Source organism: Euleptes europaea, chromosome 18, assembly GCF_029931775.1.
Source record: "Euleptes europaea isolate rEulEur1 chromosome 18, rEulEur1.hap1, whole genome shotgun sequence".
Lineage (NCBI taxonomy): Eukaryota > Metazoa > Chordata > Lepidosauria > Squamata > Sphaerodactylidae > Euleptes > Euleptes europaea.
Window position 1 is genome coordinate 18,897,831 of NC_079329.1, and position 12,927 is coordinate 18,910,757.

The following is a 12,927-nucleotide window of genomic DNA, read 5'->3' on the forward strand; positions in this document are numbered from 1 at the left end:
AGTTTTCTCCTCTTGGAGAAGATCATGTTCTTTGATTTATGATGGTTTATTTTAAGATCTTCCTTAGAACAGTACTCAGAAAAGGTTTGTAGAGATCTTTTCAAACCAATTCTTGTGCCTGATCCATGTGAACAAAACAATCTCCTGGTGATAAAAGCACAATTTTTACACTGACATTATTAATTCACAAATGGAATACATGAATGCAGGAAATAAATCATTATTTAATGGTATAGGCAGAGACTGTTCCCTGTTGGCTGCCATTGTTTATGATAAGTACTTAGAGATTTGTGAAGTTCTTCAATATTCACAAAAGCCCAATGTTCACAATAAAATGAAGCATCAGCTATTTGCTTTGACTAGATAATGAGATATTTGCTGTACCAATTATGTGTTCTATGTTTTCACATAGAATAAATACTTAACTGATAAGTACCAAATATTGATTTGGGGGTAAAGTAGCTGAAATAATCAAAACATATCCCTACTGTTATCATATTATGTTGAAAGTTGTTTCATGGATTCATGGATGAATCAACAGCAGCATAAAGAGGATTTTGGAAGAAGCTGGATTATTATTTTGCTCGCTCTCCATTCCATTATACCTCCATTAGTAAAGCTGAAAACTCAAATATGTAAATAGAATGGAAAATATTACATGGACATACAAGAAATTGCTCTATTTTGTAGATTTTATTATAACCTAGATGGATCAAATTCACTTGGAAATCCCACATTTGTTTACAACTCTCTTTAAAGCTTTTTTAACCTCTTTGTTTCTTAGGCTGTAGATAAGGGGATTAATTAGAGGGGTTAAGACTGTGTAGAAGACAGAGAAGACCTTATCCACTTCTCGCAGAGCTTCTTTTTTTGGTAGTGCATATACGAATATCAACGAACCATAAAATATGGAAACTACGATAAGGTGAGAAGAACAGGTGGAAAAGGCCTTTTTTCTCCCATCTGAAGAAGGGATTTTTATAATGGCAGCAATGATACACATGTAAGACAGCATCGTCAGAAGACAAGAAGGAACAGTGTCTATGACAGAGACTGTGAGTCCCACCAGGGTCACCAGAGTTGTGTCACTGCATGACAGGTTAATCACTGGCATCAGTTCACAAAAGAAATGGTCAATTTCATGGGGACCACAGTATTTCAGCTGGGACATCAAACTCAGTACTAAAGTCATAACTGTTATCCCACAAAGCCAAGATGCTGCTGTCATCAGAAAGCAGAGTCTTCTGCTCATTAGGGTTGCATATTGGAGGGGCTTGCATATTGCCAAATACCGATCATATGACATTGATGCCAGTAGGTAGCATTCTGCAACCACGAGTGTACCAAAGGAATACAGCTGGATGAAACATCCCCCAATAGAAATGGTTCTGTCCCCTGTCAGAAGGCTAGCCAACACCCTGGGTAGAAGAGTTGAAGTGTAGAAGGTCTCCAAACAGGACAGGTTTCCAAGGAAGAAGTACATGGGAATGTGAAGGTGATGATCCATGATTACTAACACAATGATGATGAGGTTTCCAGCCATGGTCACACTGTAGATTATTAGGAAAACCAAGAAGAGAGGAATCTGAAGTTCAGGGGTATTCCCAAACCCCAGAAGGAGAAATGTAGTTATCGCTGTTTCATTGACTGTGTCAATATGCTCCATAGTTTCAATCACTGAAAGTGAATTAAAAAAAAACAAAAAAAAAAACATAAGGTCTACAAGTGAAAGACCCAAAGTCTAAAAGTGATTATACACTTAAATGTAATGTCGCAACCTCCTTCCCACAATTAATGCTGAGATTTATAAAATGTTATCCTGTGTTGTATCTGGGCATGGGGAAACCACTTCAAAGGCCTTTTTCTGCTATGAAGCTCATTGTGCGGCTATTACCTCATCTACAAGGCAGTCACATTGTTACTTGATGACTACATTGAATAAAGATTTTGCAATTCATTGCTAGTGCTAAGCTACAAGATGGCTAGAAGGTACTGTTTGTTTGTTTATGTAAGCCAAATGAAGCCAACTTCATTTGGCTTACATAATTTTCTTCTCCATTTTATCCTAACAGCCCTGTGAGGCTGACAGTGTGTGACTGATTTTGTCTAAACAAAGTCCCAGTCTGTAAGAGTTTCCTAGAGGAGTGGAATCTAACCTAGAAAACCCTCTGATCTGCAATCCTATTATCGATTCCCCACCATCCATATTCTGGCTTCAGCAGGGCACCCCAATTGGTCATGGAAATATTCTGAATAGAAAATAACAAAATACTCATATACATATTAAGACACAAACTAAATACAAGCTGTAAGAATACAAGCACTAGATTGGATCCAGACTATGTTGGCAATTGCCACCAATTCTACCTCCCCCTTCCACATACCCTTCATACCATTACTTGGGGTCCCTTATCCTCCAGGAGAAGCATTTCATGAAGACTGGTGGCCTACAGTGAGAGGAAGGAAGCCTGAAAGGTTTATCCTGCTGCTGGAAAATGTTGCCTGGTTCCAACCCAACACTGCTTCATGAGTTGGATGCATTCAGCTTTTCATTCAGCCTCAGCCAATTGCTCTCTTTATTGCAGCCTCCATGACACAAAAAAGCAGATTTGTTGGCAGATTTGGGCTAGGAGCACAAAATGCAGGTCCCCTGATCTGAAGAGTATCCTCTTTCCTTCCTTTTCCACAAGCAAAAAAGTAGTTGGATTTAACCCCTTGTGCAAAATATCAGGGCCCTGTGCAGGATAAATATTTACTGGTGGTGGTGGGGTTCTAAATTTACAAACTAGGGATGGAATGAAAACTCACTCAAATGTAATGTCCCCTCAAAGACTGCAGTATTGTCCTCCTCAAAATAAACCTGTTTTCGTATCTTCCGTGAGTTGGTGCTAGACAAGATATGGTTCTTAAAAAACAAATGTAACCATTAGAAAAGACTTTCCCTCCCATCCTGGTATGAAAGCTCAGATTTCATAACAATGTTCAATTTGGATTATTAAATAACATCTACTTTTCTGTGGATTTGCATTTGAATTGGAAAGTGGGTCATATTCACATAGACCTAGGGTACAATCTAGGTTACAAGTGATTAACATGGATAAATGAGGCTTTCTCTCGGAGGAAGCCCCTTCCACCAACTTCATTTGGTGGGATATTTTCACAGTCGATGTACATCATTGGATCCAGATGTATATATTTCCCCAGAGGTACCCTCTAAGAAATCACACAGTCTTTAAGTAGAAACACATAAGGTATTAAATAAAACGTATACCATTAACCATCAGCTGGCAGAAATGAAGAATGGTTGAGAGGTAGATCCATATAACTGCTGCACACTTGTCTTGCTATCATGTGGAATGACTAACATTTCCTTATGGAGACAGTCAAATCTTGCTATTTCACAAGGCCTCGTGCATTACAAAAGGGACACTTTATATAGAGGAGCAACAGACTGTCCACAGAGAACAACCTCTTGACATTTTAAGGGGGAAAATTCAGAACAATTAGCAAATCCCCCTTCTAAAACATGTGATGCAATACTCATTAAGGCTTCAAAACACTCCTGCCTGTTATTTGGAACCTTTATTTAGAAAACCTATGTGCCACCTCTCCAGAGACCTGCCTGAGTGAGCTCTTGCAAGTGGAGTAATAAGGCGCTACATAATTTTTCAAGGATAATTAAACAAAAAAAAGTTGTTCCTTCTTTTTCATGCCACTCTGATAAAAAAACAACAACATGAGTACCCAAAGGAAACAGATAATAACACAAAAATAAATTTATTAACAAAATGAAGGAAATATAACAATATATTAATGATGAAGTGAGCTCTAACTCTAGAGAGCTTATACCCTCCAAATCTTGTTGGTCTCTATGGTGCTAATGGACTTGTATCTAGGTCTTCTACTGAAGACCACACAGCTACCCTCCTGAGAGTATGCTAATGAGTGAGATGTTCATTTCCTAAAATATTTAAATGAGAAAGATCCCTGATTTAACACCTGGACGTAGTATTACCACAATCCATAACAGTGCGGTGTAGTGGTTAAGGGATTCTCCACTCCTGTACATGAAGCCTGCTGGGTGATGTTGCGCTAGTCACAGCTCTCAGAAATCTCCTAGCCCCACCTACCTCCCAAAGTGCCTGTGGTGGGTGGTGGTGGTTGGAAGAGAAGGCAATTGTAAGCCACTTTGAGACTCCGTATGGCAGAGAAAATGGGGTATAAAAACCAATTATTTTTCTTATCTAGTGAATGCATTTTTTTAAGGAATTCTCTCTCCCCCCTCCCTTGGCTCTGTTTCATTACATATATTGAAGATCAAATACCTTTATTTATTTCTCTTATTTATAGCAATATTTATAGCCTACTTTTCTTGCTGCCATTCAAGGCAGATTACAAGGTATAAAAATCAGACTGCACAAGACTGCCTTGCACTGGTATATCCATGACTCACTTCATCCTTGCTGCTGGCAATTAGGCCTGTCCCTGAGGGCTGGAGAGCAGAGGTAATTAGATGCTCGTAGGAAGTTATATGCCCTGAGCTGGACAGCCCAGGTTAGCCCGATCCATCTGATCTTGGAAGCTAAGCAGAGTCAGCAGATAGACTGCTGAGCATGTCCCTGCAGCACTTACACTCACTATTGATCTGCTCCCGAGCCTACTTCATTGTGTTGGTTTTGCCATTTGATGCCCTACTGAGTATGTGAAGGACCATCTTCTTACATACTCTCCTTCTGAGAATTAAGATTACAAGGAGACGCTTTCCTGACTCACCAAAGAGACTCATCTGGTGGGCACACCAAAGAGGGACTTTTCGGTGGCAGCCCCACAGTTATAGAACATCCTCCCCAGGGAGGTCCTCATGGCCCCTCATATTTGATCTTCAGGAGGAAGTTGAAGATAGTTGTGCTTAGGACTGTATTTGATTGATTAAGGTTTATTGGCAATCCTAAATTGTTAACTTTAATGGGTTTTTATAATTGTGTGTGTGTTTTTTCAAATAATGTTTTATTTATATTGTAAACCACCTTGAATTCTGCAAGGGATAAAGGTGGCCAATCAATACTTTAAATAAATACAATAAATGATATGTACGATGTGGAGCAGTTGTTAGAGTGTTTGATTAAGGTCAAGGAGATCCAGGTTTTTCCATGGAAACTTGCCGTGTGAACTTTGGCCAGCCTTGGTATTTCAGCCTAACCTACCTCACAGGGCTGGTATCCTGCATATAAACATGGAAGAAAGAAGTGAGTCACTACCTGTTTAGTCCATAGGGTTGCCAAGTCATCTTTTCTCATCAGCCGGAGTTTCTTTTAGATCGAGTTGGGGGTATGGGTTCTGGGTTTATCCTGGGAGTGCTGATATTATGTAGGATGCTGTAGCTGCACGGGGATTACTCTCCCCTTCCTGCTTCCATGTGCTGACTATCGGTCAACGATAGCCGGTTGATTGGCAAGCAATTGCCCACCATAACTGGGCAGTTGGGTACCTTATCAGTTTGGGAGAGACTGTTTTAATCAAGGGCAGAGCTATTCTCGCCTACTGTGTCCCCATAACTAGTTGTGTGTGTGTGTGTGTGTGTGTGTGTGTGTGTGTGTGTGTGTGTGTGTGTGTGTGAAGTGCCATAAAGTCACTGACAGCTCATGGCGACTCAATAAACTAGTGGCTGTGGCTTTCTTTATAGAGGCAATCCATCTCATCGTGTGTCGTCCTCCTTTCCTATTACTTTCATTATTAATTATTGTCTTATAATATGACCAAAGTATGATAGTCTTAGTTTAGTGATTTTAGTTTCTAGAGAGAGTTCAAGATTGCTTTGAACTAGAAAGTAGGTTAGAGTCCAGGTTTCCGGCACTAAACACTCATTTTCCATAGCTGCAAACAGCTGCAGAAACTGATTAAAAGCAAAGGAGAGCCAAACTGAGCTGAAGAACACTGGCATGGTGGAAAGAGGGCCTCTTGTCTTCCCCTCCATGCTAATTTCCCAACCCTAATCCACCACAAATAACCCGGTGGAGGGGAGTTATCCCCCCTTTTTCCTGATTCATGGGCATAGAATAATCTCCTGGGGATAAACACACACAAAATGTACATTAAAGTAATTAATACTCAAAGGAATAAATAAATGCAGGAAATAAAACCATGATACAATAGAATGTTCCCTGTTGACTGCCATTGTTTATGATAAATATTGAGAGATTTGTGAGCTTCTTCGCTATGCACAAAAGCCCAGTGTTAACAATAAAATCAAGCATCAGCTATTTTCTTTGACTAGATAGTAAGATATTTGCTAACCCAATTACCATTTGATGAATCCTCTTTATTGGTTATGCATTCTGTGTTTTCACACCAGTAACAAATACTTATCTAATAACTACAAAATACTGCTTTGGAAGAAAAAAGGAGCTGAAATACTGAGAACATATCCCTACAAATCCCTACAAACAAATCACTCAGAAATCCCACATTTGTTTACAACTCTCCTTAAAGCTTTTTTAACCTCTTTGTTTCTTAGGCTATAAATAAGGGGATTCAATAGAGGGGTTAAGACGGTGTAGAAGACTGAGAAGATATTGTCCACTTCTCTCAGAGTTTCTTTTTTGGGTAGGACATACACAAATATAAGTGAGCCATAAAATATGGAAACTACAATGAGGTGGGAAGAACAGGTGGAAAAGGCCTTTTCCCTCCCATTTGAAGATGGGATTTGTACAATTGCAGCTATGATACAAACATAAGACATCAAGGTCAGAAAACAAGGGGGAAAAGTATCTATGACAGAGACTGTGAGTCCCACCAGGGTCACCAGAGTCGTGTCACTGCATGATAGGCTAATCACTGGTGCCAGTTCACAAAAGAAATGGTCGATTTCATGGGGACCACAGAATTTCAGCTGAGACATCACACTCAATACTAAAGTCATAACTGCTGACCCCCAAAGCCAACATGCAGCTGACAACAGAAAGCAGAGTCTTCTGCTCATGAGGGTTGCATATTGGAGGGGCTTGCATATTGCCAAATACCGATCATATGACATAGATGCCAGTAGGTAGCATTCTGCAATCCCAACTATACCAAAGCAATAAAACTGGAATAGGCAGCCCTCAACAGAAATGGTTCTGTCCCCTGTCAGAAAGCTAGCCAACATCCTGGGCAGAAGAGTTGAAGTGTAGAAGGTCTCCAAACAGGACAAGTTCCCAAGGAAGAAGTACATGGGGATGTGAAGGTGAGGATCCATGATTACTAACACAATGATGATGATGTTTCCAGCCATGGTCAAGCAGTAGATTATTAGGAAAACCAAGAAGAGAGGAATCTGAAGTTCAGGGGCATTCCCAAATCCCAGAAGAATAAATGTGGTTATTGTTGTTTCATTGACTGTCTCAATAAGCTCCATAGTTTCAGTCACTGAAAGTGAATTAAAAAACAACAACATAAGGTCTCCAAGTGAAAGACCCAAAGCCTAAACATTATTATACACTTAAATATAATTTGGCACCCATCTTCCCACAATAAATGCAGAGATTTATAAAATATTATCATGTGTTTTATCTGGACATGGGAAAACGACCTCAAATGCCTTTTTTCTGTTATGAAGCTAATTGTGCAGCAATTATCCCATGTACAGTGAGGGAAAAAAGTATTTGATCCCCTGCTAAATTTGTCCATTTGCCCTCTGATGAAGACATGACCAGTCCTTAATTTTAATGGTAGATTTGTTGTAACTGTGAGAGACAAAATAACAACAGGAAAACCCCAGAAACCCAGAAGACAAAAGTCAGAGATTGATATGCATTATAATGAGTGAAATAAGTATTTCATCCCCTAACAACCAGCCAGATCCTAAACCTAACCCTAACCCTAACCCTAACTCTAACCCTCAACCTCCTTGTAGTTGTGAGAGACAGAATAACCCCCAGACACTCAGAAGACAAAAGTCAGAGATTGATGTGTATTATAATGAGTGAAATAAGTATTTGATCCCCTATCAACCAGCCAGATCCTAACCCTAACCCTAACCCTCAACCTCCCTCAGTCTGGGGCTCCATGCAAGATCTCGTCTCGTGGAGTTGCAATGATCATGAGAACGGTGATGAAGCAGCCCAGAACTACACGGGGGGAACTTGTCAATGATCTCAGGGCAGCTGGGACCATAGTCACCATGAAAACAGTTGGTAACACACTACTCCGTGAAGGACTAAGATCTTGCAGATCCTGCAAGGTCCCCTTGCTCAAGACAGCACATGTACAGGCCCGTCTGCAGTTTGCCAATGCACATCTGAATCACCCAGTTCTCCTCTGTCTTGAGCAAGGGGACCTTGCGGGCTCTGCAAGATCTCAGTCCTTCACGGCGTAGTGTGTTACCAACTGTTTTCATGGTGACTATGGTCCCAGCTGCCCTGAGATCATTGACAAGTTCCCCCCGTGTAGTTCTGGGCTGCTTCATCACCGTTCTCAGGATCATTGCAACTCCATGAGATGAGATCTTGCATGGAGCCCCAGACCGAGGGAGGTTGAGGGTTAGGGTTAGGATCTGGCTGGTTGATGGGGGATCAAATACTTATTTCACTCATTATAATGCACATCAATCTCTGACTTCTGTCTTCTGGGTTTCTGGGGGTTATTCTGTCTCTCACAGCTACAAGGAGGTTGAGGGTTAGGATTAGGATCTGGCTGGTTGATAGGGGATGAAATACTTATTTCCCTCATTATAATGCACATCAATCTCTGACTTTTGTCTTCTGGGTTTCTGGGGGTTTTCCTGTTGATATTCTGTCTCTCACAGCTACAACAAACCTACCATTAAAATTATGGACTGGTCATTTCTTCGTCAGAGGGCAAACGGGCAAATTTAGCAGGGGATCAAATACTTTTTTTTCCTTCACTGTAATAGGCAATCTCATTGTTACTTGATGAATACATTAAATGAGGATATTGCAATCCATTCTTAGGGCAGGCCATAAGATGGCTAGCAGGCACCATTACTTAATTAATTAATTTTACTCCATTGGGTTTACATAATTTTTTCTCCTACATTTTATTCTAATAATAGCCCTGTGAGGTTGGTTAGGCTGACAGTGTGTGACTGATTTTGTCTAAGCAAATTCCCAGTCTATAAAGGTTTTCTAGAGGAGTGGGATCTAAGCCTAGGAAACCCTCTGATCTGCAGTCTTCTATTCATTTTGCAGAAAACAGCTGTTCCCTATGTTCTGGCTCCAGCAGTGCATGACACTCATTTCAATTGGTCATGAAAATAATCTGAACAGAAAATAACAAAATACTTATTCAAATATGAAGACACAAGCTAAATGTTTTATAAGAGTATAAGCACTGGGTTGGAAGCAGACAACATTGGCAATTGCCACCAATTCTATCTTCCCTTTCCACACAACCCTCGTGTCGTTCCTTCGGGTTCCATATCCTCCATATCCTCCCTATCCTTTTTATCCTCCATATCCTTTTTATGGAGATTGGTGGCCTGCAGTGGGAGGAGGCAGGCAGGAAAGGTCTATCCTGCTGCTGGAAAATGTTGTCTGAATCCAACCAAACATTGCTTCATGAGTAAGATGCATGGAACTTTTCATAAAACCTCAGCCAATTGTCTTCCTTATTGCAGGTTTCATGACACAAAAATGCAGGTCCCATTATCTCAAATGGTACCTTTTTTGATGATTGAAGGGGAACTTTTCTCCCTTTTCCACCAGCAAAAAAAAAGGGGGAAAAAGTGGTTGGAATGAACCCCATGTGCAAAATAGCAGGGCCCTGTGCAGGGTGAATAAATACTATAGGGTTTTCTAAGTTAGTTTAAAAGCTGGCGATGGAGTGAAAGCGCACTAGCATGTAATCTCTCCTCAAAGACAGCAAACAGTATTGTCCATCTCAAAATAAACCTATTTTTTTTTGTATTTTGCATGAGTTGGTGCTGGATAAGAGTTCACTCTAAAAAACAAAACAAAAACCCTAATGCAGCCATTATAATAGACACACACACACCCATCCTGGAATGAAGTCTCCGGTTTCATAACAGTGTTCAATTAGGATGATTAAATAAAATCTACTTTTGTGTGGATTTGCCCTTGAATTGGAAAGTGGGCCAAATTCACATAGACCTCGGGTACAATGTAGGGTACAAGTGATTAACATGGTAGTGATCACTTCTTATGGCTCAACAAAGAGAAGAAGAAGAGTTGGTTTTTAATATGTCGACTTTCTCTACCACTTAAGGCAGAATCAAACCGGCTTACAATCACCTTTCTTTCCCCTCCCCACAACAGACATCCTGTGAGGTTGGTGGGGCTGAGAGAGCTCTAAGGGCAGTGACTAGCGCAAGGTCACCCAGCTGACTTCATGTTGAGGAGTGGGGAAACAAATCCAGTTCACTAGATTAGCCTTCGCAGCTCCAGAGTGGGGAATCAAACCCGGTTCTCCAGATCAGAATCCACCGCGCCAAACCACCGCTCTTAACCACTATACAAATTCAAATTCAAAAACCTTTATTGGCATAACAAATCGTACAAGGTATTCCAGAATTTGGCAAATGATAAAACATCAATATCGCAATCTGTAGCAATAGATATGAATAAAATGAGGTATGCCGGAGTACAGTGAATATAAGGTATATATAGAAAACTAGTGTCTACAAGTAACCGGAATAGCAGCTATTATATTTTTTGTTTGATTTTTATCATTAGAGCTTGCTTCAAAAACATGGCTACTATTTCTGTAGTTTCTGGATCATACCCGTTCAGTAAAAGTCTGAACAAAGAGTGGGGGGGAGAGTTCCTATCCAAAATTGATGGCATTAAAAATTTAGTACGTAGGTCCGCTAGCATTTCACATTCCAATAAAATATGATAAATGGAGTCTATCTGGTTCAAGCCACAGCCACAAATTCTCTTTTCCAAAGGGGTACCATTAAATCTCCCGAATAAAACTGCCGATGGAAAGGCGTTTAGTCTAGCTAGCATAAAGGCTCTGCGGAGGGAAGGATCACTTAGAAAGTAGAAGTAATCCTGGAGGAGTCCAAAATTGGCAGAAAGACCCAATTTGATGAAGAACAAGATAGAGGAGTTGCAGGCAGGATTGTTTGTCTTTCATGGTCAAGTAGTCTTTGCTTAATAACTCGGAAAATGGTTTGGCTGTCCAGCATCAATAAGTTGTCTATATCTAATCCCAAGGTTTTCAGTTTTGCGGGATAAGCGTGAACCACTCTGTATCTGCAGCTTCTTTTAATAAAAAGGGAGTAAGACGATTTTCATTTGGAGAAAAATGAATCTTAATCCAGTATTTAAAAGTTGAGAGCCAAGCTTTGGTCTCTAAAGTCATCATTCCAGTTTCACTAAGGATAGATTGGAATGGGACGCAACTAGGAAGTCCTAGTATTTGGCGGAGGAAGGAAGTCTGTACAGCTTCCAAATTTTTATTCAATGCTTCTATCCAGACAGGTATTCCATACAGTAGTTGAGCCAAAATCTTAACTGTAAAAACATGAATAGCTGCAGGTACATATTGGTTCCCTTTTAAGTAAAAAAAATCGTTTAATCTGTGATGCTGAATATTTAGCTAAGTTGATGACATTATTTCTGTGATTTGTCCAAGTTAAATTGTAGTTAAAAGTGAGACCCAAATATTTAAAAGTCTTGACCTGCTCTATTGGTACATTGTCAATGGACCATTTTGAAAGATGCCAGCTTTTGGTGAAAACTAGAATTTTGGTTTTGGCATAATTAATTTGCAATTTGTTATGTTTACAATAATCAGCGAACAGTTGTAGGTGTCTTAATAAGCCAACCCTTGTAAAAGATAAAATAGCGGTGTCATCGGCGTAAAGTAACAGTGGAATTTTCAGGTTTCCAATCTTAGGGGAATGACCATCAATTGAGTTAAAAATCTTTGGAAGATCAGGTAAAAATAGATTTAAAAGATGCGGGGCTAAAACGCAGCCTTGTTTCACTCCTTTTGAGGTAGGAATTTTGGGTGTTAAGTGGCCTCTTAACCACTATACCACACTGGCTCAGAGGAAACTGCAGAGGCTTTCTCTCAGAGGAAGCCCCCTGCCACCAACTGGAAGACTCTTAATTTGGCATAATATTTTTCACAGTCCATGGGCATTATTGGATCCAGCTATATATATTTTCCCAGAGGTACTTTCTAAGTAATCACACAATTTTTAAATAGAAAAATATAAGGTATTAAATAAGATGTATGCTGTGTCATCAGAATAATCATGTAATAAAAACGTTTACCATTAGCCATCAGCTGGCAGAAATGAAGAATGGTTGAGAGGTAGATCCATATAACTGCTGCAAACTTGTCTTGCTGTTGTGTGAAATGACTAACGTATTCTTATGGAGACAGTCAAATCTTGCTACTTCACAAGGCCCTGTGCATTACAAAAGAGACATTTTATATAAGAGAGCAAACAGAATGTCTACAGAGAGCAACCATTTGATTCTTTAAAGAAAAACAATTCAGTACAATTAGCAAATTCCCTTTCTAAAACATGTGATGCAATACTCATTAAGGCTTCAAAATAATCCTGTCTTTTATTTGGAACCTTTATTTAGAAAACGTACGTGCCACCTCTCCAGAGACCTTCTTGAGTGAACTCTAGCAAGCGAAGTGTCTTGATGTTAGGGAGATACATAACTTTCCCATGGATAATTAGCCATAATTGTTCCTTTTTTCATGCAAATTATTTCATGATAATAATACAAAAATAAATTTATTAACAAAATGAAGGAAATATAACAGTATAGTAATGATGAAGTGAGCTCTAACTCTAGAGAGCTTACACCCCAAAAATCTTGTTAGTCTCTAAGGTGCTAATGGACTTGCATCTAGGTCTTCTACTGAAGACCACACAGCTACCCTTCTGCAAGTATATTAATGAGTGGGAAGTTCATTTTTTAAAAAAATATTTAAATA

At 39.7% G+C, this 12,927-nt stretch overlaps 2 protein-coding genes across 2 annotated transcripts; both read right to left on the reverse strand.

Moving 5' to 3' along the window:
* Positions 1–718: 718 nt before the first annotated feature.
* Positions 719–1,666, reverse strand: LOC130490711 (olfactory receptor 1020-like). Its single transcript, XM_056864519.1, has one exon. The coding sequence runs from the start codon at positions 1,664–1,666 to the stop codon at positions 719–721; it is 948 nt and encodes a 315-aa protein (XP_056720497.1).
* A 4,782-nt stretch (positions 1,667–6,448) lies between these two features.
* LOC130490712 (olfactory receptor 6N1-like) lies at positions 6,449–7,381 on the reverse strand. Its single transcript, XM_056864520.1, has one exon. The coding sequence runs from the start codon at positions 7,271–7,273 to the stop codon at positions 6,449–6,451; it is 825 nt and encodes a 274-aa protein (XP_056720498.1). The 5' UTR covers positions 7,274–7,381.
* Positions 7,382–12,927: the final 5,546 nt, after the last annotated feature.

Excerpts from the sequence above, each read along its gene's own strand:
- LOC130490712 (XM_056864520.1), bottom strand. The coding sequence starts at position 7,273 with ATGGCTGGAAACATCATCATCATTGTGTTAGTAATCATGGATCCTCAC.
- LOC130490711 (XM_056864519.1), bottom strand. The coding sequence starts at position 1,666 with ATGGAGCATATTGACACAGTCAATGAAACAGCGATAACTACATTTCTC.